At 44.7% G+C, this 27,506-nt stretch overlaps 1 protein-coding gene across 5 annotated transcripts in view; it reads left to right on the forward strand.

Moving 5' to 3' along the window:
- The window catches only part of LOC101117303 (patatin-like phospholipase domain-containing protein 4), a 54,730-nt gene extending 28,309 nt beyond the window's left edge, over positions 1-26,421 (forward strand). For 3 of the 5 annotated variants that reach the window (XM_012106186.4, XM_060407551.1, XM_060407549.1), the window contains 2 exons: positions 11,870-12,022; positions 14,259-26,156. In XM_012106186.4, the coding sequence (XP_011961576.2) occupies positions 11,870-12,022; positions 14,259-14,390 (285 nt within the window). In that variant the 3' untranslated portion in view covers positions 14,391-26,156. Of the gene's footprint in view, positions 1-11,869; positions 12,023-14,258 lie in introns of all 5 variants that reach the window. The other 2 variants (XM_042241902.2, XM_042241903.1) reach the window with 2 other exon arrangements.
- Positions 26,422-27,506: the final 1,085 nt, after the last annotated feature.

Consider the following 27,506-nt stretch of genomic DNA (forward strand, 5'->3'; position numbering starts at 1 on the left):
TATAGTGTCCAGCCTTAAATATACGTCTTTGATCCATTTTGAGTTTATTTTTGTGTTTGATGTTAGGAAGTGTTCTAATTTTATTCCTTTACGTGTAGCTGTTCAGATACCACTGATTGAAGACACTGTCTTTTCTCCATTGTATATTCTTCCCTCCTTTGTCATAGACTCAGTTCGGTTCAGTTCAGTTGCTCAGGCATGTCCGGCTCTTTGCGACCCCATGAACCGCAGCATGCCAGGCCTCCCTGTCCATTACCAACTGTTGGAGTCTACCCAAACTCATGTCCATCAAGTCGGTGATGCCATCCAACCATCTCATCCTCTGTCGTCCCCTTTCCTCCTGCCCTCAATCTTTCCCAGCATCAGGCTCTTTTCCAATGAGTCAGCTCTTCACATCAGGTGGCCAGAGTATTGGAGTTTCAGCTTTAACACCAGTCCTTCCAATGAAAATTCAGGACTGATTTCCTTTAGGAAGGACTGCTTGGATCTCCTTGCAGTCCAAGGGACTCTCAAGAGTTTTCTCCAACACCACAGCTCAAAAGCATCAATTCTTCGGTGCTCAGCTTTCTTTATAGTCCAACTCTCACATCCATACATGACTACTGGAAAAACCATAGCCTTGATTAGACTGGACATGGAACAACAGACTGGTTCCAAATAGGAAAAGGAGTACGTCAAGGCTGTATATTGTCACGCTGCTTATTTAACTTATATGCAGAGTATATCATGAGAAATGCTGGGCTGGAAGAAGCACAAGCTGGAACCAAGATTGCCGCGAGAAATATCGATAACCTCAGATATGCAGATGACACCACCCTTATGGTAGAAAGTGAAGAGGAACTAAAAAGCCTCTTGATGAAATTGAAAGAGGAGAGTGAAAAAGTTGGCTTAAAGCTCAACATTCAGAAAATGAAGATCATGGCATCTGGTCTCATCACTTCATGGGAAATAGATGGGGAAACAGTGGAAACAGTGTCAGACTTTATTTTTTTGGGGCTCCCAAATCACTGTAGATGGTGATTGCAGCCATGAAATTAAAAGATGCTTACTCCTTGGAAGAAAAGTTATGACCAATGTAGATAACATATTGAAAGCAGAGACATTACTTTGCCAACAAGGTCCATCTAGTCAAGGCTATGGTTTTTCAGTGGTCGTGTATGGATGTGAGAGTTGGACTGTGAAGAAAGCTGAGCGGCAAAGAATTGATGCTTTTGAACTGTGGTGTTGGAGAAGACTCTTGAGAGTCCCTTGGACTGCAAGGAGATCCAACCAGTCCATTCTAAAGGAGATCAGCCCTGGGTGTTCTTTGGAAGGAATGATGCTAGAGCTGAAACTCCAGTACTTTGGCCACCTGATGGGAAGAGTTGACTCATTGCAAAAGACCCTGATGCTGGGAGGGATTGAGGGCAGGAGGAGAAGGGGATGACAGAGGATGAGATGGCTGGATGGCATCACCGACTCGATGGACTTGAGTTTGGATAAACTCTGGGAGTTGGTGATGGACAGGGAGGCCTGGCGTACTGTGATTCATGGGGTTGCAAAGAGCCGGACATGCCTGAGCGACTGAACTGAACTAAAGTGAGCGACTGAACTGAGTGAACTACCGCCTGCTCTCTGCTGTCCACACTGCCCAAAGTCATTTCTGCCAGCTTCTTTCTGTGTCCTGCAAACATGTTTGTGCTATAAAATTTCACCATCCTGTCTGATCCTGGTCTTCCGTAGCCTACACACCAGCTCACACACTGATAACCAGACACAGTGTCTACTTAATGCACACCAGAGATAAGCGTCTTATGCTCAAACACAGTAGCTATTTATTTGTGTGTGTGCTAAGTCACTCAGTCATGTCTGACTCTGCAACCCCATGGGCCGTAGCCCACCAGGTTCCTCTGTCCATGGGATTCTCCAGGCAAGAACAGTGGAGTGGGTTGCCGTGCCCTCCTCCAGGGGATCTTCCCGACCTAGAACTCAAACCTGCGCCTCTCGGATTCGCCTGCGTTGGCAGGCAGGCTCTTTACCACTAGTGCCACCGTTTAGTTAAGTATTATTTGTGTGTTAGTCTGTGCTCTGTGTCTTAGTTGCAGCATGAAGGATCTTTTAACTACAGCATGAGACGTCTTAGCCGGGCGTTGTGGGATCTAGTTCCCGAGCAGGGACTGAAACTGTGATGGCCCCTGCGTTAGCAGCTTGGAGTCTCAGCCACTGGACCACCAGGGAGTCCCCCACGTGGCAGCTATGCAACACTCCCTGCAGATATATATTTTGTAATCCCATCCAGTGTGTAACACCTACTCAAATCAGGCACACCTTCATGGATGGTTAATGCCGTTTATTTTATAGACATGTGATATGTATGGAGTCGTTTATAAATGTGAACACGAAAAGCATTTAATAGCTGTCATTGGTTCATTCACTTTGAAGACCCTGCAAAAGGCCTGTGCTCAGTGGATGGTCTCGAAACCAGGGCATTGACTTTTACAAATCTCTTGGCTAATGTGTCTGGGACTCTCTCTGTATTTGGACCCTGTGAGGCCTCGTGATTTTCTTCCTCTGACTTTTCCTGCCGTTCCAGCCCTTTTCTGTGCTTCTCATAGGATTCCTGGCCAAGCCAGCCCGCCCTGGCATGATGGCCTAAAAGGGGCAGATGAGAAAAGTGAGGCCAAGTCACCGGATGAAGCCATGGAGAGGCAGACACGGAGAACCTTACAGTGGTCTGCCTTGTCCAGGTTGAGCTGTTTTTATTAGCACAAGCATTACTTGCAGGGATGGGCTTCCACGCTATTGGCTAAAACCCTCTCCATGACCACTCAGAAACATCATATACACTGATTTTTTTTTCTCTTTAAAGCAGCATAAGCAAAAGCTTGCAGAAAGCCATTTTAAATATTCACTAATTTGTCTGTGCCCTGTCTTGATTGTGTCACATGGGATCTCTTAATTGAGGCACGTGGGGTCTAGTTCCCCGACCAAGGATGGAACCAGTGCCCCCTGCATTGGGAGCAAGGAGTCTGAGCTACTAGACCACTTGGGAAATCTCAAAACTGGTTTTTGCCCCGCCCCCCCGCCCTCCAATTCCGAATACTGCCTCTCAGAGGTAGCAGATACTCAGTTACCAAGGAGCACGATTTTTTGTTGTCATTTAAAAATGTGAGAAATACCCCACTTGACATAACGATTTTAAAGTAATCTAAGTAGCATTTTTCCGTTAGAGCAGTAAAAATCAACACTTATTTTTACCTATAAATGTTGAACACATGCTAGCCAAATCAACTTTACATTATTGTTATGAACTTTGATGATCTGAAATGTGATGATTTCACTTCAAGTTATTGCTTGATAATATATAATCATGACAGAAATGGCTAAATGGCAGGAAAAAAATATATATGCAAAGCACTCAGGTGTCTTACGAGATTATATATGATCATGAAAAGGGGATTTGGGATCCAGGAGTCATCAGCATCTCTGATGTGACGGGTAAATTAAGAGGCGCTGACGGAGAAGGTGGATGGAGCTATGGTAGGGAAGAAAGGAAAGGGAGGGTGGAACGAAGGTTAAAGAACAGAGACCCAGAAGGCTAGTACTGAGCTGGCCAGAAGGTCCACTTGGGTTTTCTGTAATATGGGGAAACCTCAGTGATCTTTCTGGCCACCCAAATATGTTGTATGACTATGCTGAACATGTCCCGTGTTTAAGTAGTAATAGCTGTATTATGAATGAGGTGCGGGTGGTGATGGCTCCTAGTTTCTTCCAACATACGATGTCCTCTTCTCCTTCCTCAGTAACGAACTCCAGTTCTTATGTGGACTTATTGCCGTGTAGCTGAAAGGTCCCGATCACCAGTGTTCCTTGCTGCTAGGTGTGGCCATCCCCTTAAGTGCTGGCAGTGAGAGGAAGGCCAAGTTGCTGTGGGACTTATAGGAAGTGAGGTCGTGTATATTTGTTTCCTCCCTGCTGCCCAGAACTTAGATGTGATGACCAGAGCTCTGGCAGCTATTGTGGATCATGAGGTCACAGATCACTCTGTAGCTAGAGACAGATAGAGTTGGGAAGACTTGGGGCCTGCATGATTTGAGGAGGGGCACCTTACCATTGTACCTTCTATGTTGCTTTCATGGGAAAAAGAAGCAAAACTTCTGTTGTTATTATTGCTTTCTATCTGATGCATCAGAGGCCACTCCCATGTGCTGTAGCGAATAGTACCACTGTATGCTCAGTTCAGTTCAGTCGCTCAGTCGTGTCCAACTCTTTGCGACCCCATGAATCGCAGCATGCCAGGCCTCCCTGTCCATCACCAACTCCCAGAGTTCACTCAAACTCACGTCCATCGAGTCTGTGATGCCATCCAGCCATCTCATCCTCGGTCGTCCCCTTCTCCTCCTGCCCCCAATCCCTCCCAGCATCAGAGTCTTTTTCAGTGAGTCAACTCTTCGCATGAGGTGGCCAAAGTACTGGAGTTTCAGCTTTAGCATCATTCTTTTCTAAGAACACCCAGGACTGATCTCCTTCAGAATGGACTGGTTGGATCTCCTTGCAGTCCAGGGGACTCTCAGGAGTTTTCTCCAACACCACAGTTCAGAAGCATCAATTCTTCGGCGCTCAGCTTGAGGAAATTGAGATGCGGAAACATGCATTCACTTCACTGAAGACACGTAGCTGAGTTAGGAGGCACCTTTCCCAGGATGATCTCTAATGGCTGCGCCAGTCACAGGCCTTTTGCTCTACTAAGTCTTGTTCATTTCTTAAAATATACATATATTTATATATATTTAAAGAAATATATATATTTTATATAGAAGAAACCTGTATAGTCATCTATGTAAAGAAATCCATATATATTTATATAAATAAAGAACTGTATATATTTATATATATTAAGAAATATTTATATAATTAAGTAGATTATATATATTAAGAAATAGATATTTATATATATTAAGAAATATATATATTAAGAAGTAGGTATTTTAAGAAATAGATATATTTTTATATATTTATATTTAGTGAGAAATATATAAAGAAATAGATATATGTAATTAAGAAATAGATAATATTTGTATTTATATAGCAAGAGAGATATATATTAAGAAATAGATATTTATATATTAAGACAGAGGTATATTAAGAAATAGATATATGTATCTATATTAAGAAATGCATATTTATATTTCTATATATTTATATTTCAATATAGTAAGAAATACATATATCTATATTTACATATAGTAAGAAATACATATATTTATATTTCAATATAGTAAGAAATACATATATTTATATTTATATATAGTAAGAAATTCATATATTTATATTTCAATATAGTAAGAAATACATATATTTATATTTCAATGTAGTAAGAAATATATATATCTGTATTTACATATAGTAAGAAATACATATATTTATATATATATTTGACCTTGGGAGGCGAGGCACGACCCTCTGATGACTGGCCTCTGGGCACAGGGCAGTGTCATAACGCCGTGTTTTTCTGCTTGTTTTTAAACATCGTTTACTAATTCACTTTATTTTGTCGCTGGTTGCACGGTCTGTTGCCGCGCCCAGGCTTCCTCTAGTTGCACTGAGTGGAGGCCACTCTCAAGCTGTGCAAAGGCTTTTCACTGCAGCGGCTTGTCTTCTTCCGGAGCAGACTTGAGGGCGTGTGGGCCTCAGTAGCGGTGGTTCAAGGGTTTCGGTATTTGTGGCTCCCGGGCTGAGTTGCTCCACGGCACGTGGGATCTTCCTGGACCAGGCACCGAACCTGTGTCCCCTGCATTGGCAGGCGGATTCTGAATCCGAGGACCACCAGGGAAGTCCCTGGCTCCCCCTGCTTATGCAATAAAGCCCAGGAAGAGGGGACCCCATGGACACGATGACTGACGGGGTGCTCCTTGGGGTGCCTGCTTGTTTCCGCAGCCACATGGTGGCCGTTTGCCGCTTGCTTAGGACTCAATCGGGAAGATCCCCTGGAGCAGGGAGTGGCACCCCACTCCAGTATTCCTGGGCTTCCCTGGTGGCTCAGACAGTATCCATCCTATGTGTAATCTGCTAACCCCAAGGTTCTAGTCCGTTCCTTCCCCACTCCCTCCCTCTGCCCCTCCCCCTTGACAGTTCTCTGTGACTCTGTTTCTGCTTTGTTGATAAGTTCATTTGCGTCAGATTTTATGTTCCACATATAAATGTTATCATATGGCATTTGTCTTTCTCTTTCTGGCAAAACTGTTTGCAGAGCAAGTCCAGCCCTGCCTCGAGGTTCTAGCATGAGCTTCTCGCAGTGTGCAACATATGAGCTTCTCGCAGTGTGGAACATATGAGCTTCTCGCAGTGTGGAACATATGAGCTTCTCGCAGTGTGGAACATATATCCAGGCACGCATGGCATGTTCTGAAAGGGCTTGCTGCAGGAAGAAGTGAGCGCTTTTGGTACTGGGGACAGCCTTAAGCTTTACAGTCTTCGCCTTCAATTATATGACATGAGCCGCTGGAGGTCACGAGCCTGGTGTGAAGCCTCAAGGCATCACATGTGAGACACGGCTTGGCGTGTGCTGGCAGACGACCGCCCCTCCAGGTTTGCTGTGACAGGTGTCCCTACCTCATAGAATCATGGCTTCAGCTCTGGTCTCCTGCTGTAGCCCACCAAGGACAGCCACAGTAGACCCCCACCCCACTTCTGGGCATGAGATCATCTTCTCTACTGGAGAACCGTTGTTTCTTTTCAACTCTCTGGACTCAGACAGTTCACCTTACCATGGTGCACGTTAGAATATGGTCAGAGACGCAGGTAAAGGGCGTTAGGACAAAAGACAGTCAGCTGTGGGGACCAGAATTCAGAGAAGCGGGTAAAGGATGTTAGGACAAGTGACAGCAACTTGTAGGGGCCAGATGGGTTTTTTTTAATATTTATTAATATTTATACACATTTAAATGTTCCCTGGTGGAATCCCTGGTGGCTCAGATGGTAAAGCGTCAGCCTGCAGTGCAGGAGACCTGGGTTCGATCCCTGGGTCAGAAAGATCTTCTGGAGAAGGAGATGGCAACCCACTCCAGTATTCTGGCCTGGAGAATCCCATGGATGGAGGAGCCTGGCGGGCTAGAGTCCATGGGGTCACAAAGAGTCGGACCACCACTGAGCGACTTCTCTCTCTTTCTCTCTATACACGTTTGTAAATGTTTTTTAATTTATAAGAATTAAAAAAAATTATTTGTTTGCCTGTACTGGGCCTGTGTGGTGGCACATGGATTTTTTGTTTTGTTTTGTTTTTTTTTTTTTTTTGAGTTGGGGCATGTGGTATCTAGTTCCCTGATCAGAGATCAAACCTGGGATGCTTTCATTGGGAGTGGAGAGTCTTGGCCACTGGACTACCAGGGAAGTCCCACATGTTTGGTTTTTGAAGCATGCTTTTCTCCTGGAATAATTTTCTTTTTAACTTATTTGGCCTACCATTTCCTTTGGTGAATGAAGGTGCTATAATCTGAAACTAAGAAACTCAGGGCAAACCTCTGCTGGGAAGAGCCATCAGCAAGCTTTTGGAATCCTCAGCGTCACAGCAGTAGGTGTCACGGCAGCTTATGGAATGCTGCCCGCGAAGTGGGAATGATTTTGAGAAATGTGTTGCAAACAGCCAGAGAATTCATGGCCAGAAGCATAGGGAATGCACAGTTCTAATTTATCCATCAGTCAGTTCAGTTCAGTTCAGTTCAGTTCCGTTGCTCGGTCGTGTCCGATTCTTTGTGACCCGATGCACTACAGCACGCCAGGCCTCCCTGTCCATCACCAACTCCTGGAGTTTACCCAAACTCATGTCCATAGAGCCAGTGATGCCATCCAACCATCTCATCCTCTGTCGTCTCCTTCTCCTCTCACCTTCAATCTTTCCTAGCATCAGAGTCTTTTCAAAAGAGTCAGCTCTTTGCATCAGGTGGCCAAAGTATTGGTTTCAGCTTCAGCCTCAGTCCTTCCAATGAATATTCAGGACTGATTTCCTTTAGGATGGACTGCTTGGAACTCCTTGCTGTCCAAGGGACTCTCAAGAGTCTTCTCCAACAACCACAGTTCAAAAGCATCAATCTATCTATAGCACATGAGATATAAGGTATTTTCATTTAGTAATGTTATTGTTGTTTCCAGAAATTTTGCTTGCATTAGCATGCCTGAGGGTGAGGTGGGCTGTGTGTGTGTGCGTGGTTCTGGGAGTGATATAGTTCATGAGAGCATGAATCAGGAGAAAGATGGACTGTATTTACAACATCTGAGCTGCTGGGGTTATGGTTAGAGTAGCGAGTAACGCTGAAAATTTAATCAAGCCGCTTGATAAGCTGTTTGTTTCCCTGACTCTTTATCCAATCAGAATAAGCTAACAAGAGTGAACAAAATTTGGAAAAAAGACTTTCAATTCCCTTAAGCGGCACTCATTAGCCCCATGGTAAATTAGAACACTTTGCACATTAACGAGCCAGATTGCCCTTCTTTTCCTTCAGTTGAGTAAAACAAGGGAGCTGTCAGTTAAGTTATATGGCACTTGGTGCATATTTTTTATTTCCCTTGATGAAACCTCTGTGAATTTTTGTATCATTGGTGAGATACTACTGAGGGTATGAGGGTGTTCTTTCTCTCTCTCTTTCTAGGTATTATCTTATTCCAGAATTTGGTGTCTAAATCCAAAGCAATGAAGGAAGAGAAGAAAAAAAAAAAAAAAAACACAAAAAAAACTCCAGGACTGTAAGGCACAGAACCAGATATCTGGGACCTTCTCTTTTAAAATTAATTAATTTTTATTGAAGTGTGTTTGTTGTTGAGGATCATTCGCTCAGTCGTGTCCGGCTCTTTTCGACCCCATGCACTGCAGCACGCAGGTTCCTCTGCCCTCCACTGTCTGCCGGAGTCTGCTCAAATATACTAGTTCCGTCACAATGTGGGGCCTTCTTAATACAAATCTGTCTTTTTTAGACAATATTTGTATAGTCTTGTGTGTGTGTATCCATATTTATACGTACACAAGCATATATAAATGTGCGTATATAATAAGTACTTACATAAATGTGTTTTGTTCTTTAAAAAAATAAAGATGGTAAGCAGATTATGCAGGTCAGGTTCCTTTTAATTGAATCCACTAATTTTTTTTCCTACAGCAAAATGCAGTTCCCTCAACCAGAGATTTTCAACACATTTTCATTTCTGTTTACTTACTTTTATTTCCTCTGAGGGGAGGTGGTTGTTGGCCAAGGCCTTTGTAAACAATACCTATCATTTAGTCACCTGCTCTAGAAATCAAAACAGGTAAGAAAAGCAGTTTAAAAGAAAGACATCTGAGGAAAGGTGAATGAAGGTCTTTAACTCAGTTAAGGACGCTTTATGCTAACCTGTTTCTCAGTCCTTACCTCCTTGCTTTTTTTCCTCCAAAATAGACTGTTTTGTGAGGTTGCTGTTGTTCAGTCGATAAGTTGTGTCCTACTGTTTGTGTCCCCATGGACTGCAGCGTGCCAGGCTCCTCTGTCCTCCAGTGTCTCCCAGAATTTGCTCAGACTCATGTCCATTGGGTCCATGATGCCATCCACCCATCTCATCCTCTCTCACCCCCTTCTCCTCCCACCCTCAGTCTTTCCCAGCATCACGGTCTTTTCCAGTGCGTGGGTTCTTCACAGCAGGAGGCCAAAGGATTGAAGCTTCAGCTTCAGCAGTGATTTTGCAGCCCAAGAAAATAAACTCTGTCAGTGCTTTCACTGTTTCCCCATCTCTTTGCCATGAAGTGGTGGGACTGGATGCCATGATCCTAGTTTTCTGAGCGTTGAGTTTCATTCAGCTTTTTCACTCTCCTCTTTCACTTTCATCAAGAGGCTCTTTGGTTCTTCTTCACTTTCTGCCATTAGGGAGGTATCACCTGCATGTTGGAAGTCATTTATATTTCTTCTGACAGTCTTGATTCCAGCTTGGGATTCATCCAGCCTGGCATTTCGTGTGATACACCCTGCGTATTGGGTAAATAAGCTAGGTGACTTGGCTTTAGTCAAAGCCTCTAGTATAAATCAGTGGAGCAGGAAGCAGAAGTAGATATTTTCCAGAATTCCCTTGCTTTCTCCAGGATCCAGTGAATGTTGGCAATTTGGTTTGCAGTTCCTCTGCCTTTTCTGAATGCAGCTTGCACATCTGGAAGTTCTCGGTTGGCATGACCCTGAAGCCTAGCATGCAAGATTTTAAGCATGATCCTACTAGTATGGGAGATGAGTGCAATTGTCCAGTGGTTGGCACATACTTGAGTACTACCCTTCTTGGGAATTGGGAGGAGGCTGGACCTTTTCTGGTCCTCTGGCCACTGCTGAGTTTTCCAACTCAAATTGGCTGACATATTGAGTGCAGCACTTGAACAGCATCATCTTGTAGGATTTGAAATAGCTCAGCTGAAATTTTGTCACCTCCATCAGCTTTGTTCATAGTGATGCTTCCTAAGGCCCACTTGACTTCACACTCCAGGATGTCTGACTCTGGGTGAGTGACATGGCGTTCTCCACAATTTTTAGCTTTGTATTCCCACATCCACGGCAGGATATTTCCAATCTGGATATAGCTTGGAGCGTTTGAACTCCAGTTTTGTGTGTCTGTGTATTTATTGTTCGAGCCGATTCTGGGGCTCAAGGACAGATTGGAAGTCTTTTTCACTTGAAACACCATGAGGAATTCCACCTTTGTGCTTCTTCAGCCTTCCCTCAGTGTCCAGGTGTGCAGAAGCCTGTGGATGGTCCTCGGTCCTGCCGTTGTATCTCTCCCTCTCTTTCCTTTGGGCTGAGGTCTGAAAGCACAGACTCTCTTCTGAACAACGCTCCTGTTGAACACTTCATACCCCTCTCTCACCCTTCCACCCCACCCGGAATTTTCAAGCCTTGAAGCCCTATGTACTCAGGAGTCACTTTGGAGATGAAAGTGTTTCTGATGGTCCTTTATTTATTTACTTTTCACTTGGCTATAGACAATGCCAATTTGCAGTTCTGAAGTTAAAAATGGAGCCTCCCATTATGGGGGATGATCTGCTCAGTGTCAGAGTCAACTTGGCTTTGCATCCTGATTAGATGATAAATCCCAAGCTCGTTACATGTGGCTTCTTATGCATGTGCCATCATCACTTAAAACAAAATAATAAGGTCTTAAGTAATCTACTTAAAGCTTTTAAAACAACTGGAAAGATTTCCTGATTCCGTCCAAACTTCTTGGTTTGCTTTAGTCACTAAGTTGTGTCTGACTCTTGCGACCCCGTGGACTGAGAACCTACTGGGCTGCTCTGGCCATGGGGTTCTCCAGGCAAGAATACTGGAGCAGGCTGCCATTCCCTTCTCCAGGGGATCTTCCTGACCCAGGAATCAAACCCAGGTCTCCTGCACTGGCAGACAGCTGACCACCAGGGAAACCCATGGGTTTCTTACTATAATTTCTTACTATAAACCCAAACTTCTTACTATATGCATAAAGGCTGTGTGTGTGTGTTCTGTGCTCAGTCATGTCCGACTCTTTGTGACTCTATAAATTGCAGCACAGAAGGCTCCTCTGTCCATGGGATTGTCCAGGCAAGAATCCTGGAGTGGGTTGCCATGCCCTTCTCCAGTGGATCTTCCCCACCCAGGGATCGAACACATTGCAGGCAGGTTCTTTACCGTGGAGCCACCGTGGAATCCTGTGGGTTAATGATATGCATACAGAGATTTGCTTCGCTTCCAAAACAAATCCGATCCAGCTGGTCCTCATCAATGGTAACTCAAGGGCGTTCATCCCCAAGGCTCGGATTCTCAGAAGGACGGTGTCGTCTCGGGGAAGTCCACGCTCACTGTCTTCACGTGGGAGGGATGCAGTCTCCACGTGCTGACCAGGGCCATTCTCTCTGCAGAAGTGGGTGGACGGAAGCTTCACCAACAGCCTGCCAATCCTGCCGGTCGGCCGCACAGTGACCATCTCCCCGTTCAGTGGGCGACTGGATGTCTCCCCACAGGATAAAGGGCGGCTGCATTTCTACCTTAGCGTCACCAACCAGGAAGTACTGGTGAGTCCTGATGTGCCCCGACCATCACAGACCCCCTGAAGCTCTCCGCATGCTTCCCACACTTGGCAGCTCCATCATATGTACAGATTTGCATGCATATTCCGTTTTAATTTACTTGTTTTAATTGGAGGCTAATTACTTTACAATATCGTAGTGGTTTTTGCCATATTTTAAATGAGTCACAACATATGTCATGCGTATGGACCTAGGTACGTATAGACTGTGAGTGTGCAATCTTTTTTTTTTTTTAACTATTGTTGAACTGTCTCTGTGGGACATTTCCCATTTCTTCAGTTATTTTTCAGGTCAGCATACTTGGCAAGTTTTCAATGCAGTTTTATTTATTTTTCTAAAAGACTTATTTACTTACTGGTTGTCTGCATTAGATCTTAGTTGCAGTGGGCAGGCTCCTTGTTTCAGTGAGAGGTCTCTAGAGCTCACAGGTTCTCTAGTGTGGCTGGAGAGCCTAATTCCAGAGTGCATGGACTCTGTGGTTGTGGCACTTGGGCTCAGTAGTTGAGGTGCTTGGGCTCAGTAGTGGAGGTGCTTGGGCTCAGTAGTTGAGGTGCTCGGGTCCCCTGTGGCATGTGGGACCCTTAGTTCCCCCCATAGAGATTGAAACCTGTGTCCCCTGCATTGGAAGGCAGTCTGAACCACTGGACCACCAGGGAAGTGCAATTTTATTTTTTTTTAAGATTTTTTTTTTTAATGTGGACCATTAATTTTTTTAAGAGTCTTTTTTGAATTTGTTATAATATTGCTCCTGTTGTTTATATTCTGGTTTTTTTTTGCCACATGGAATGTGGGATGCTACCTCCCTGGTGGTGGTGGTGGTGGTGGTGGTGGTGGTGGTGATGGTGGTGGTGGTTTAGTTGCTAAGTCGTGTCCGACTCTTGCGACCCCATGGACTCGACTCTTGTGACACCACGGACTATAGCCCGCCAGGCTCCACTGTCCATGAGATTCTCCAGGCAAGAATTCTGGAGTGGATTGCCGTTTCCTTCCTGGTAGGGCCCTAAGTTTTCTGCTAATGTTTTTACATACTTATCATTGCCACCTTTTAAAACAATTAAATGATCTCATTCACAACTGTACTGAGGGGACTTCCTTGGTAGTCCAGTGGTTAAGACTTAAAGCAGGGGGTATGGCTTGGATCCCTGGTCAGGGAGGTAGGTGAGGAAGGAAATGGCAAAAATGTCGATTCCCTCAATCTAGTCAAAAATTAGTTCTCAACAGGGAGTGATACTATATACAGGTGCGTGTGTGCTAAGTCACATCCGACTCTTTGCAACCCCGTGGACTGTAGCCCCCGAAAGTGAAAGTGTTAGTTGCTCAGTGGTGTCTGACTCTTGGTGACCCGATGGACTGTAGCCTCTGTCCACAGAGTTCTCCAGGCAAGAATGCTGGAGTGAGTTGCCATGCCCTCCTCCAGGGCATCTTCCCCACCCAGGGATCGGGCCTGTGGCTCCTGCATTGGCAAGAAGATTCTTTACCTTTGGAGCCACCAGGGAAACCCATTATATGCAGGAGACACTGGCTAAGTCGGGAACGTGTACCGGCATCTAGGGATAGAGCTCAGAGACGTTGTCAGCATCCTATAGTGTGCAGGACAGACGCCCCCGCAGAGAAGCATCTGGCCCCAAACGTCAGTGGTCCCCAGGCTGAGAAACCCTCTTGCAGTCTACGTGTGGAGTGGTGTGTTTTGTTTTGTATTGAGGGGTGGGGAGTATGCCGGGGGTTAGTTGCCATGCAGGCTTTTCTCGAGTTGCAGAGAGCAGGCTTCTCATTGCAGCAACTTCTCATTGCAGCGGCTTCTCGAGTCGCAGAGTACAGGCTCTAGGGCATACGGGCTTCAGTAGTGGTAGCACGTGAACTCAGCAGCTGCAGCTCCCAGGCTCTCAGGCACAGGTTTAATAATCATGGTGCACAGCCTTAGCTGCCCTGAGATGTGTGGGCTCTTCCGGGACCAGGGATCCAACTTGCATCCACCTCACTGGCAGCCAGATTCTTTACCACCAAGCCATCAGCAAAGCCCGCAGTTCAGATTTTAAGATTATTTTGTTTATACTGACTGGAAAGCCCTGCAGTTCACATTTTAAGATGATTTTCTTCCTACTGCTATATATATATTTTTTTGCATTGCTAATAGTATGTATAACAAGCAGGCTTTGCTTACAGAAGGTTGACTGGCCAGCCCTGTCATATCCTACGGTGCCCGTGTGTCTTTCTGTCCTAGCTGTCGGTGGCAAACTTGGTGAGACTCAACCGGGCCCTCTTCCCACCAAGCAGGAGGACGATGGAATCGCTCTATCAACGGGGCTTCGATGACGCCAGCAGGTTTTTACTTAAAGAAAGTTGGTTTGAGTAGGACGCTTACAACTTGTTAATGGAGAACACAGTTCTTCAGGGAGGTTTCTAATTAAATCCTTTTGTAAAAGCCTATCATCACTATCAATGTTATTATGAGTTTTTATAATGCTTGCAACTTTTAAAACTTTGTTTTGAGGAATAGCCAATTTACAACGTTGTGATGGTTTCAAGTGGACAGCAAAGGGACTCAGCCATACGTATGCATGGATCCACTCTCCCCCAAACTGCCCTCCCATCCAGGCTGCCGCATGACACTGAGCAGAGGTCCCTGTGCTGGACAGCAGGTCCTTGCTGGTTCTCCATGGTAAACACAGCAGTGTGTCCACGTCCATCCCAAACTCTCTAGCTATCCCTTCCCCCATCCTTCCCCCTGGGAACCATCAGGTTATTACAGAGGATTGAGCAGAGTTCCCTGTGCTGGACAGCAGGTCCCTGTTGGTTATTCATTTGAAATATACCAGTGTATATAGGCAATCATAAGTTCATTCACTAAGTCTGTGAGTTTATTTCTGTTCTGTAAGTAAGTTCGTTTGTATCATTTCTTTTTAGATTTTGCATGTAAGAGATGCCATACAATAGTTCTCATTCTCTGCTTCACTTCACTTGGTGTGACAATCTCTCGGTCCATCCGTGGTGCTACAGATTGGCATTAATTTCTTCATTTTGACGGCTGAGTCATATCCCACTGAATCAACACCCCTGGTGCCTCAGACAGTAAAGAATCTGCCTTCAAAGCAGGAGACCCGGCTTCAGTTTCTGAGTTGGGAAGATCCCCTGGAGGAGGGAATGGCAACCCACTCCAGTATTCTTGCCTGGAGAATCCCATGGACAGAGGAGTCTGGCGGGCTAGTCCATAAGGTCTCAAAGAGGTCAGACACAGCAGTGACGGAGCATGCTTGCACACACGGCGTGGACATGTCCATCCCAAACTCCCTAACTGTCCCTTCCCCCGTATCATTCCCTCCCGTCCCCCTGCTGGGCAACCGTAAGTTCATCCTCTAAAGTCTATGAGTCTCTGTTTTGTAGGTAAGTTCATTTGTACCATTTCTGTTTCGATGCCACACCTAAGGGATGTCATGCACTATTTCTCCTCCTCTGTCCGACTTAATTCACTCACCGTGACCCTCACTAGGTCCACCCATGCCAGAAGTAGCATTATTTCACTTTTTCACGGCCGAGGAATATCCCATTGTATGTATGTACAACATCTGTCTGTCTCATCCACAGAGGAAAGGTCAGCATGTTAGACTTTTAAACACTGTATCGTCCCCATACTGCATGCCTTTGACCTTGTTAGTGGGAGGATCGTGTAAGATGCTTGAAAAGTCTGTGGAGCATCAGCTTTCTTACATGTGGGAGTAAGTGTTAGTCACTCAGGCATGCCCGACTCTTTGCAACCCCATGGACTGCAGCCCGCCAGGCTCCTCAGTCCATGGGGTTCTCCAGGCGAGGTTTCTGGAGTGGGTTGCTGTTTCTTTCTCCAGGGGATCTTCTCAACCCAGGGGTTGAACCCAGGTCTCCTGCACTGCAGGGAGATGCTTTACGGACTGAGCTACAGGGGAAGCCCCTGCAGCTACAGAGACATAATAGAGCACTTTGACCTGCAGCCCCGGGGTTCTCCAGGTGTGTCCTGACAGCCCCTCACCTGAACCCATCACAGCTGCGTGGCGTTTGATGGTTACAGCACGTCCTCGGGCACCGTGCTAACAGAAACGGATGCTGTCGCCAATGTCTCCACGTTCCTCAGCTCTTCAAAGCACCCCCTAGGAGAGGCGTCTGGAAACCCTGGAGAAACTTTCTGACCCAGATCCTGATACGCTGGCACGGCTGTTGTCTGTGACCGGCAGCTCAATAAGTTCCCAGTTGCCCGCTGAGGCCGAGTCCTACTATCTTTGAATCTGTCATGTAAAATTTCATCAGTCATTTCTTCGTTGCCGTAACACTCTTCACTTTGTAACTATGGTAACCCACTGCTTCCACAGACGATTAGAGAAAAGAGATTTGAGGTTAAATAATGCGCTCAAGGAGCAAGCCATATATTAAAAAAAAAAAAAACTCTAGCATTCTGGTTTCCTAATACTGGGCATCATGTGTGCATACGTGAAGCTGGGAAAGAAAGAACCATGAGGCTCTGGGTGTTGAATTAGGATTTTAAACAGACCTGGGCAGTTACAGTGGAGCCTTGTTGTCATAAAAGCGACTTGTGTAACTCCGTGAAGCTCTGAAGTGCTTAGTCACTCAGTTGTGTCTGACTCATTGCGACTCTCTGGACTGTAGCCCGCCCAGCTCCTCTGTCCATGGGATTCTTCAGGCAGGTATACTGGAGTGGGTTGTCATTTCCCCATCCAGGGGATCTTCCCGACCCAGGGGTGGAACCCACTTCTTCTGCACTGGAGGCGGATTCTTTACAAGCCATGCCATGCAGGGGCACACTAGAGGGACGGGTCACGGTGAAGAGCTCCGATACAATGTGGTCCACTGGAGGAGGACATGGCAACCGACTCCAGTATTCTTGCTGCGAGTACCCCATGAACAATATGAAAAGGTTTCAGTTATGCTGCTTTCTTTTCCTGATTAAAACAGATACACGTAATTACTTATGTATATAAATATTAATCATAGAAATGTTTTTGGTTCTCGGGCACTTCTTTTACAGTTGAGGCACTGATTATCAGGGAAATTCAGGGTTTAACGTTTTTCTTACCTAAGTTATGTCTGCACTGTCACAAAATTTTTTGAAGTGATTGCCTACATAACTTGAAGCAAGAAGAAAAGCAATTACTGGAGATTAGGAAAAGTGGATAAATTTTATTAATGATGATTCTGTGTTGTAGTTCAGTCGCTAAGTTGTGTCCGACTCTTTGCATCCCCATGGACTGCAGCGCACCAGGCTTCCCTGTCCTTTACCGTCTCCAGGAGTTTGCCCATGCTCATTGCGTTAACAATGCCATCCAACCATCTCATCTTCTGTCGCCCCCTTCTCCTCGTACGTTCAGTCTTTCCCCGCATCAGGGTCTTTTCCGAGTCAGTTCTTCGAATTAGGTGGCCAAACTACTGGAGCTTCAGCATCAGTCCTTCCAGTGAACACCCAGGACTGATCTCCTTTAGGATGGACTGGTTGGATCTCCTTGTAGTCCAAGGGACTCCTCAAGAGTCTTCTCCAGCATCACAGTTCAAAAGCATCAGTTCTTCGACGCTCAACCTTCTTTTTGGTCCAACTCTCACATCTGTACGTGACCACTGGAAATTGTATAAGAGTCGTCATAATTATTATTTTATTGTCACTTTATAATCCTACCGAAAGTAGTTTTTATTACTATTAAATTATTAATATTTACAGACAGTTTAAGTGGGCTGAGTTCACCATGAAATCACTCAGCAGGTACTTCATTTTGCTTTTGCGGACTCAGCTCAAAGCTTTGCCAGCTGCATGCTCATCCATACATCTGTGTGTCCTCAGATATGTCCTCTTGGGATAATTCCTCTGCTGATCTTTTTTTTTTTTTTTTTAATTTAATCTCCCTTGCTCTTGATTGACTTCAAAAGGGGCAAGAATATGACTCAGTCTTCTCCTTGCTGTCAAAAACCTTTCGACTGTGAAGTCCTGCGCTACTTGGAGTAACACATCCAACTTGATCTTGAAATAAAGTAGTTTTTCGAAAGAACGGACGAGGGGAGGGACCCGTTTCACAGCCACTTTGCAGGGCTTTTAGCACAGGATGCCCAGAATCGATGGTAGGAGATGGGGGAAGTCGTCTTCCCTAGAGAGGCATCTCAGTCCATATGGGTGGTCCTAACAAAACTACAAACCCTTCTCCCTGGTATAGATGCTAGCAAGTCCAAGATCAAGGCCCTAGAGAATTCACCTTTCTCCCTGGGCTAGAAACTGGGAAGTCCAAGATGAAGGCACTAGACACTTCCCTGGAACTCTAGTGGTTACGACCTCCCCTTCCAATGTAGGAGGCTGCGAGTTCGATCCCTGGTCAGAGAACTTAAGATCCCACATGCCTCCAGGCCAAAAAAACCAAAATGTAAAACAGCAGCAATGTGGTAAGAAGTTCAATAAAGAGTTTAAAAACGGTCTACATTTTAAAAATGTCTCTTATTGAACAAACAAGCATCAAGATACTGTCTGGTTCAGTGTCTTCACTTGGTAGAAGGGGTGAAGAAGGTTTCTGGGGTACTTTTGTAAGGACGCTAATCCCGTTTATGGGGGCTCAACCCCCACCATCTAACCACCTCCCCAAACCCCCACTTTCTGTTACCATCATATTTTGCATGTTTGAGTGCCGTGTCCTGCTTCTTTCAAGTCCATGGCCTATAACCCACCAGGCTCCTCTGTCCATGGGATTCTCCAGGCACGAATACTGGAGTGAGTAGCCATGCCCTTCCCCAGGGGACCTTCCCAACCCAGTAGTCAAACCCCAGGTTTCCTGGATTGCAGGCAGCAGCTTTACCGTCTGAGCCCTATCACAAGGTCGGCAGACGCAAAAGGATCTCACTTAGGTTATCTGTTACAGAGACGGAGACTCGCCCCTGGTCTCAGAAGAAAGCATTTGGTGCTTCATCGCAATTTTTTGTGCAGCCTAAGAGGGACTATCAGCATTTGAATTTGATAATTTCAACACCCTGAAGCTGAAGCAAAGTGTAGGAGCGTCTCTGTGATCATTCCTCCTGTTGCACGATCAAGTTGTTAGCTTAGCAGCTGTGCAAATCGCTGCCTAGCACGTGGTGAACTGAATGCATAAACGCAGTTGAACGGGTTCTGTGGTGTTACAACCTGACAACTGGTTTCCCAGCAGAGTTAAGATTATTTGCCCACTACAACGAGCTCTACACCATTCTCTTCAGGGCTTTCCAAAGTTTCCTGAATGTCACCTTCCTTATTTGGTGAACCAGCGTTTATATGATGGCAACCCACTCCAGTGTTCTTGCCTGGAGAATCCCAGGGACGGAGGAGCCTGGTAGGCTGCCGTCTATGGGGTCGCACAGAGTCGGACACGACTGAAGCGACTTAGCAGCAGCAGCAGCAGCTTTTATATAACCAGCGCTGCACCATTCTCTTCAGAAATTTCCAAAGCTCCCTGAATAAGCTTCCTTATTTGGTGACCCAATACCTATGCTAAGTCGCTTCAGTCGTGTCCGACTCTTTCCGAACTCATGGACCACTACCCCAGCCCCCAGGGCTCCTCTGTCCATGAGATTCTCCAGGCTAAGATACTGGAGTGGGTTGCCATTTCCTTCTCCACCAATACCTATATGTACATTTCTTATGTGCATGTGTATATATAAAATTTAAAAATGTAAAAATTTCATAAAACAGTATTCTCACTACATGTAATTCTTTCTGATATTTTTATTGCATATTATTTTAAAAAAACATTGTCCTGACAGTTAAATGATTTCACAACTGCTAATGAGTCAGGAGCTAGAGTTTGAAAATGTTATTCTAACCCGATATTACAACAGAGTCACTGAAGTTCTCAATTTGTGTTTAAAGTGCCTTTTTAAAAAATAATCACCCTTCACATGTGGCATGGCAGAATACATAATTAATACTGTATTTACAATGCTTATTTCTCCTCTCAGCATAAGTTAGTAAAGATATTTTATTTAACCTTGCACTTAGTCACTCAGTCTTGCCTGACTCTTTGTGACCCCCATGGACTATAACTGACCCGGCTCCTCTGTCCATGGGATTTTTCAGGCGAGAAGTAGCAGAGTGGTATATCACTGCCTTCTCCAAATCAACCCTAACGACTACCGAACATCACGCACAACTCATTTCTACTCCAAAACCACATCTATCAATATATTAATTTTACTCCCCTACTGTGACAAAGCTATGAATCATAGTCTGTAGTTGATTTCATCTGTTAAAAATCTGCAGCGATGATAGTAATCCCACGATGAAGTCTTTAATCGATTAATTACATAACTCAAGAAGCAACTTTTAATGTTCTGTCGCACTGTGGATTTTCAAATACTGACTTTAGCTTTAATGATGTAAACAGCTGATACTGTAGGTCCTGGTCACCTTTGAAGAGGGATTATATAATCAGTGGGTAACTGTCTCTCTCACTTAAATTTTTTGCTAGAGTAGCATTGTTTTACAGTGTTGAGCTAGTATTTCTGCCGTTCTACAATGTGAATTGGATATACGTGTACACAGACCGCTTCCCTCTAGAGCCTCCATCCCACCCCCCTCCCACCCCTCGAGGTCATCTCAGAGCGCCGAGCTGAGGTCCCTGTGCTACATTACGGAGCTTCCCACTAGCTGTGGATTTTACATGTGGTCATGTGTATGTATCACTGCTCCTCTCTCAATCCGCCCCACCCTGCCTTCCTCCTCTGTGCCCATGTGACCATTCTCTACCTCTGTGTCTCTACTTTTGCCCTGCAAACAGGTTCATCTATACCATTTTTTTCCTATATGCTCTATATATGCATTAATAAGTGGAATTTGTTGTTCTCTTTATGACTTACTTCACTCTGTACGAAAGACTCTAGGTCCATTCACATCTCTACAGATGACTCAATTCCATTCCTTTTTATGGCTGAGAAATAGCCCATGTCGTTTTTCATGCATTCACCTATTAATAGGCATTTATGTTGCTTACTTGTCCTGGCAATTGTAAATATCGCTGCAGTGAACGTTGAGGTACACGTGCCTTTCTGAATTACGGTTTTCTCAGGGTATAGACGCTTGCTCCTTGGAAGAGAAGCTATGCCAAACCTGGACAGCATATTAGAAAGCAGAGGTGTTGCTTTGCCAACAAAGGTCCGTCTAGTCAAAGCTATGATTCTTCCAGTAGTCACCGATGGATTTGAGAGTTGGGCCATAAAGAAGGCTGAGCACCAAATAATTGATGCTTTTGAATTGTATTGTTGGAGAAGACTCTTGAGAGTCCCCTGGACCGTAAGGAGATCAAACCAATCCATCCTAAAGGAAAGGAACCCTGAAGATTCATTGGAAGTACTGATGCTGAAGCTGAAGCTCCAATACTTTGGCCACCTCATGCAAACAGCCGACTCACTGGAAAAGACCCTGATGCTGGGAAAAGACCCTGATGCTGGGAAAGACTGAAGACAGGAGGAGAAGGGGATGACAGAGGATGAGATGGTTGGATGGCATCACCGACTCAATGGACATGAGTCTGAGTCAACTGCAAGAGCTGGTGATGGACAGGGAGGCCTGGCGTGCTGCAGCCCGTGGGGTCCCAGAGTCGGACACGACTGAGCAACTGAACAACAGCAGCGTATATGCCCAGCAGTGAGATTGCTGGCTCACGTGGTAGTTCTATTTTCAGTCTTTTGAGGAACTCCATACTGTTCTCCGTAGTGACTGCACCAATTTACATCCCCACCAACAGTGCCAGAGGGTTCTCTTTTTTCCACACCTTTTGCAGCATTTGTTATTTGTAGATTTTTTTTTTTTTTTTTGGATGATGGCCATTCTTACTGGTGAGACCATAATTCCTCATTGTGGTTTTGATTTTTCATTCCTCTTATAATGAGTCGTGTTGAGCATCTTTTCATGTGCCTCTTGGCCATCTGTATGTCTGTCTACATTTTCCACCTATTTATTGTTTGTTTTTTTCTGATACTGAGCTGCATGAGCTGTTTGTATATTTTGACGAATAATCTCTTGTCAGTTGCTTTGTTTGCAAATATATTTTTCTCCCATTCGGAGTGCTGTCTTTTCCTTTTGTTTATGGTTTCCTTTGCTGTGAACAGCTTTTAAGTTTCATTAAGTCCCATTTGTTTATTTTTGGTCTTACTTTCATTACTCTAGGAGATGGGCCGAAAGGGATCTTGCTGTGATTTATGTCAAGAGTGTTCTGCCTCTGTTTTCCTCTAAGAGTTGTACAGTGTCTGGTCTTACATTTGGGTCTTTTATCCGTGTTGAGTTTATTTTTGTGCGTGGTGTTAAGGAGTTTTCTGATTTCATCCTTTTACACGTAGCTGTCCACTTTCCTCAGCACCACTTACTAGAGGAGATTGTCTTCTCTCCGTTGCGTATTCTTGCCTCCTCTGTCATAGATTAGGCTACCATAGGTGCATGGGTTCTGCTCTGGAACAGAACAGGATAGAACCTTTGTATCCCGTTCCATGGATCTGTATTTCTGTTTTTCTACCAGTGCCAGAGATTTTTGTCTCGAACCATTTAGTATTCCAAGCTCATACAATTTTTTGTATTAAACAGTCCAGTTGATTTCATCGTCATTTCTCATCTAATGCACCAACAATATGCAGTGTGTTTGTTCTGTTTTACAATGCCTGTGTTCTCCTTGTCAGTAGCCTATAATCAACTTGCTATTAAAAATGAATGCATATGGAGTTTGAATCAACCCCATATGCAGTACGTTGACACACTTTGCTTAAAGATCTTCCTGTAATTCAAGTTTTACACTGATCTATCCCATTTGTTCAGAGGCAGTAATTCATTCCTTGACATCCGTATTACTTTACCAGTGTCATTTAAGCACTGGCTATGACCAGGAAGATTGAAACGGGCGCCAGGGTGGTTTTAATGTACATTTCAGAGTACCAGCGATTTGCAAGATGTTTGTACTCATTAGAAGGACGGCATAGAAGATGTTTCATCTGTTGCTCTTGGCTCTGTGCCATCAGTATTGATTTAGAACTTAGTTTGTGCCAACATCTGATAGACAGTCAGCCTGTGAAATTGAACAGAGTAGGTCCCTACTTCCACGGAATGTTTGTTTTACTGAGCACGACAATAGAGATTCTTGTTGTTGGTCTTCTAGTCATGTCTGACTCTTGTGACCCCATGGACCCACCGGCTCCTCTGTCCATGGGATTGCCCAGGAAAGAATACTGGAGTGAGTTGCCATCTCCTCCTTCAGGGGATTTTCCTGACCCAGGGATAGAACTCACGTCTCCTGCATTGGCAGGCAGATTCTTCACCCCTGAGCCACTAGGGAAGCCCAGTAGAAAACAGTATTGTTGTGCAGTCCCTCAGTCATATCTGACTCTCTGTGAAACTTTGAATGGTGACACGCCAGGCCTCCCTGTTCTTCACCATCTCCCGGAGCTTGCTCAAACTCATGTCCGTTGAGTCGGTGATGCCATCCAACCATCTCATCCTCTGTCGTCCCCTTCTCTTCCTGCCTTCAATCTTTCCCAGCATCAGGGTTCTTCCAGTGAGTTGGCTCTTCGCATCAGGTGGCCAAAGTATTGGAGTTTCAGCTTCAGCATCAGTCCTTCCAATGAACATGCAGGACTGATTTCCTTTAGGATGGACTGGTTTGATCTCCTTGCATTCCGAGGGACTCTCAAGAATCTTCTCCAGCACCACCGTTTGAAACCATCAATTCTCTGGCGATCAGCCTTCTTTATATAGAAGATATAGATGAGCAAATAAACAAGGTTTCAAAAATGCTCATAGTATCACATTACCAAACCAGATAGAATGTTGTGCTATAGAAAAACGTCGATGGCCTCAGATAACCCATCACCGGTGCTTCCCTGGGTGCTTTCCTAGGGTTCAGAACATGCTCCCTTTCCTCAAGGTGTCTTATGCTCCTGCGCTGCGAAGTTATTAAATTTTTATCATTGTGCTGCTGATCTTTCATGCTTCTGTTATGCACAACGCCCGCCTGACCGTTGTTGTTGTTCAGTCGCTCAGTCCTGTCCGACTCTTTGCGACCCCATGGACTGCAGCACGCCAGGCTCCCCTGTCCTTCACCATCTCCCAGAGCTTGCTCAAACTCATGTCCATTGAGTCAGCAATGCCATCCAACCATCTCATCCTCTGTCGTCCCCTTCTCCTCCCGCCTTCAATCTTTCCCAGCATCCGAGTCTTTTCCGATGAGTCAGCTCTTCGCATCAGGTGGCCAAAGTATTGGAGCTTCAGCGTTAGTCCTTCCAATGAATATTCCAAGGCTGATTTCCTTTAGGATTGACTGGCTTGATCACCCCTCCCTATGCAAGTGCCGATGTGTAGAGCTTGTTAGAGATGCCACAGTGCAGGAGTTTAGTTGTGTCTGCTGGTGGGGTGGTGCTATTGTGATGGATCTTCATGGATGCTTTTCCTTTTGGCCTAGCTTGATAAGGTTTCAGCACAGATAGTGCAAAATCATGAGTAATAATTATACACTTTTGTATTGTGTTGTAAGGGTGCTCAGAAATGTTTTGAGTGCTGTATTTGATGGGCATTCATATCCATCCATCTTTCCTTTGTAACTTTTTATTTTGTAATGGGGTATAGCCAATTAAAAATGTTGTGATAATTTCAGGCAGACAGCAAAGAGACTCAGCCATACATGGACACGTATCCATTCTCCTGCAAACTCCCCTCCCATCCAGGCAGCCGCATGACACTGAGCAGAGTTCCCTGTGCTATCCAGCAGGTCCTTGCTGGTTCTCCATGTTAAATACAGCAGTGTGTTCATGTCCATCCCAAATTCCCCGACTATCCCTTCCGCCATCCTTCCCCCTGGGAACCATAAGGTTATTACAGAGTATTAAGCAGAGTTCCCTGTGCTGTCCAGCAGGTCCTTGTTGATTATCTATGTTAAATACAGCAGTGTGTCCATGTCGACCCCCAACTCCCTACCTGTCCCTTCACCCCATTCTCCCCCCTCGGCAACCATAAGTTTTTTCTCTAAGTCTGTGAGTCTGTTTCTGTTTTGTTTGTAAGCTCATTTGTATCATTTCTTTTTGGATCCCACATGTGAGGGACGTCACATGATGGTTCTCCTTCTCTGTCTGACTTGCTTCACTCAGTGTGATCGTCTTTATGCGCATCCATGTTGCTGTAAATGGCATGGTCTCATTCTTCTTGGTGGCTGAGTAATGTTCCACATGTAGCATGTCTTTATCCATTTTTCTGTTGCATACATCTCTCCTTTAATGGCACAACCCTACCTTTTAAAAAAATATATTTTTAATCAATTGATTTGTTTACAATCTGGTTTGGTTCCAGTCATACACCAGCTTGAATTAACCACAGGTGTACATACGTCCCCTCCGTCTTGAGTCTCCCTCCCACTTCCCGCCCGCTCCCACCCCTCTGGTTGTTACAGAGCCCCTGTTTGAGTTCCTGAGTTATACAGCGAGTTCCCGTTGGCTCTCTATTGACACATGTTAGTGCAAAAGCTACTCTCTCCAGTTGTCTCACCCTGTCCCGCTCCTCCTCTACCCTGGTCCATACGTCTGTTTTCAGCAGAGCCTTCCTCGTCTTGTTCCTGATCTTGGAGGGAATGCTTTCACTTTCTCCCCACTGAAAAAACTGTGCTATGAGTTTGTTGTCTGTGTGTGTGTTAGTCACTTAGTCGTGTCCGACTCTTTGTGACCCCATGGACTGTAGCCAATTGAAAGTGTTGTGATAATTTCAGGCAGACAGCAAAGGGACTCAGTTACCAGGCTCCTTGGTCCTTGGGATTCTCCAGGCAAGAATACTGGAGTGGGTTGCCATTTCCTTCTCCAGGGGATCTTCCCAACCCAGGGATTAAACCTAGGTCTCCTGCATTGCAGGCAGACGCTTTACCGTCTAACCCACCAGGGATGTGGGTTTGTTGTATATGGCCTTTATTATGTTAAGGTAGGTTCCTTCTACGCCCATTTTTTGAAGAGTTTTTTTTTTTTTTTAATCATAAATGAGTGCTGAATTTTGTTGAAAGCCTTTTCTGTATCTATTTAAATTATCATATGGTTTTATCCTTCAGTTTGTTAATATGGTGTATCATATTGTTTAATATGCGTGTATTAAAGAATCTTTGGATCCCTGAGAATCCTACCCTTTTTGTTTGCTTTATTTTATCAAAATGGCGTTTCCATTAAGAAAATAACTCTATTTACTTTTACAGTATTTTTCAACACTGGAAAAACAAAAATATGGAAAGCATTAAGAAGGACAGCCTCATGTTTCATGCCTTAATTTAACTGCTGGCAATTAACATATTTGTTCTAGCATTTTACAGTATTGTAAAGTAAAATAAAGTAAAAATTAAAATTAAAAATAAAATGAAAGCAGTGAAAAATATTAAATTTTAAATCTAAAACTCCTCTCCTTTTATTCTGTATGTCTTCTGTCTCACAAGGGTACCAGTGTTACCGAAGTAGACCTGTACTAGATACATATTCATACATATACAAATCACCCATACAGTTATAACACAATCGAGTATTTTTGTGTGCCTGTTAACATTTGCATATTGTCATCACTCAGTGGATGTCATTTCACTCATTTTTCTCAGTTGACCATTTATCTTCAAGATAGATCCCTGCTATAAATCTAGGTCAGGCTCAAACATTTCAACTCTTGTTTCAACCTGTCACAATTTCTGTATCCGTGATTCTTGTCCATGGCCATTGCGGTTATCTCGAGTCTTCAGTCCTCACAATGTCGGCATGTCCTTCATCAGTCATGTGTCCTGTGCAGTTCATGTAAATCCAAGGGTACCCTGTGCACAGGTGGGATTCTGGGTCATCACGGGTTGCACATCACTGTTTCAACTGAAGCAGAGACCACAAAACTTCTGTCCGATGCAGGAGTACCTCTTCCTCATATACAGAACTGAACGCAAAGTCCTGTCACTGCTCATTTTTATCTATACCCTGTTTCCTCCGACTTAACTGATTTTCTTCTGATCAATATTCGAAGACATACTGTTTCTTTTTTGCTTCCATGTCTATTTTTCCTTCAATTTCTATTTCCCTGATTATTAGGTGGATTTTTAAAAATCATTTTAAAAGTTTTTATCTTTTTTAATGAAAAATGTTCTATTTATGCATTTATGGCTGGGTGGGGTCTTAGTTGAGGCCCGTGGGCTCTTTGTTGCAGTGTGTGGGCTTGCCACTAGTTGTGATACGTCAGCTGCAGAGCGTGTGGGCTTGTGGTTGTGGCTGTGTGAGTCCCAGAGAGTGTGGGCTCTGTGCATTGTGGCCCCAGGCCTCTCAAAGGCAGTTGCTATGAGCCATGAATGACGCTGGAATTCTTGGCCTCCAGAGGACAGTGTGGTGAACCAAGTATGGAAGAGCAGATAAAACCAAGGAGGGTCTTGGAATGCAGGAAGGGGAAAGACCAGACCCTTGTCATCCTTCCCTCCGCTGCTGCTGCTAAGGCGCTTCAGTCGTGTCCGACTCT

The sequence above is a fragment of the Ovis aries genome, chromosome X (genome assembly GCF_016772045.2).
Source record: "Ovis aries strain OAR_USU_Benz2616 breed Rambouillet chromosome X, ARS-UI_Ramb_v3.0, whole genome shotgun sequence".
In the NCBI taxonomy this organism is placed as follows: Eukaryota; Metazoa; Chordata; class Mammalia; order Artiodactyla; family Bovidae; genus Ovis; species Ovis aries.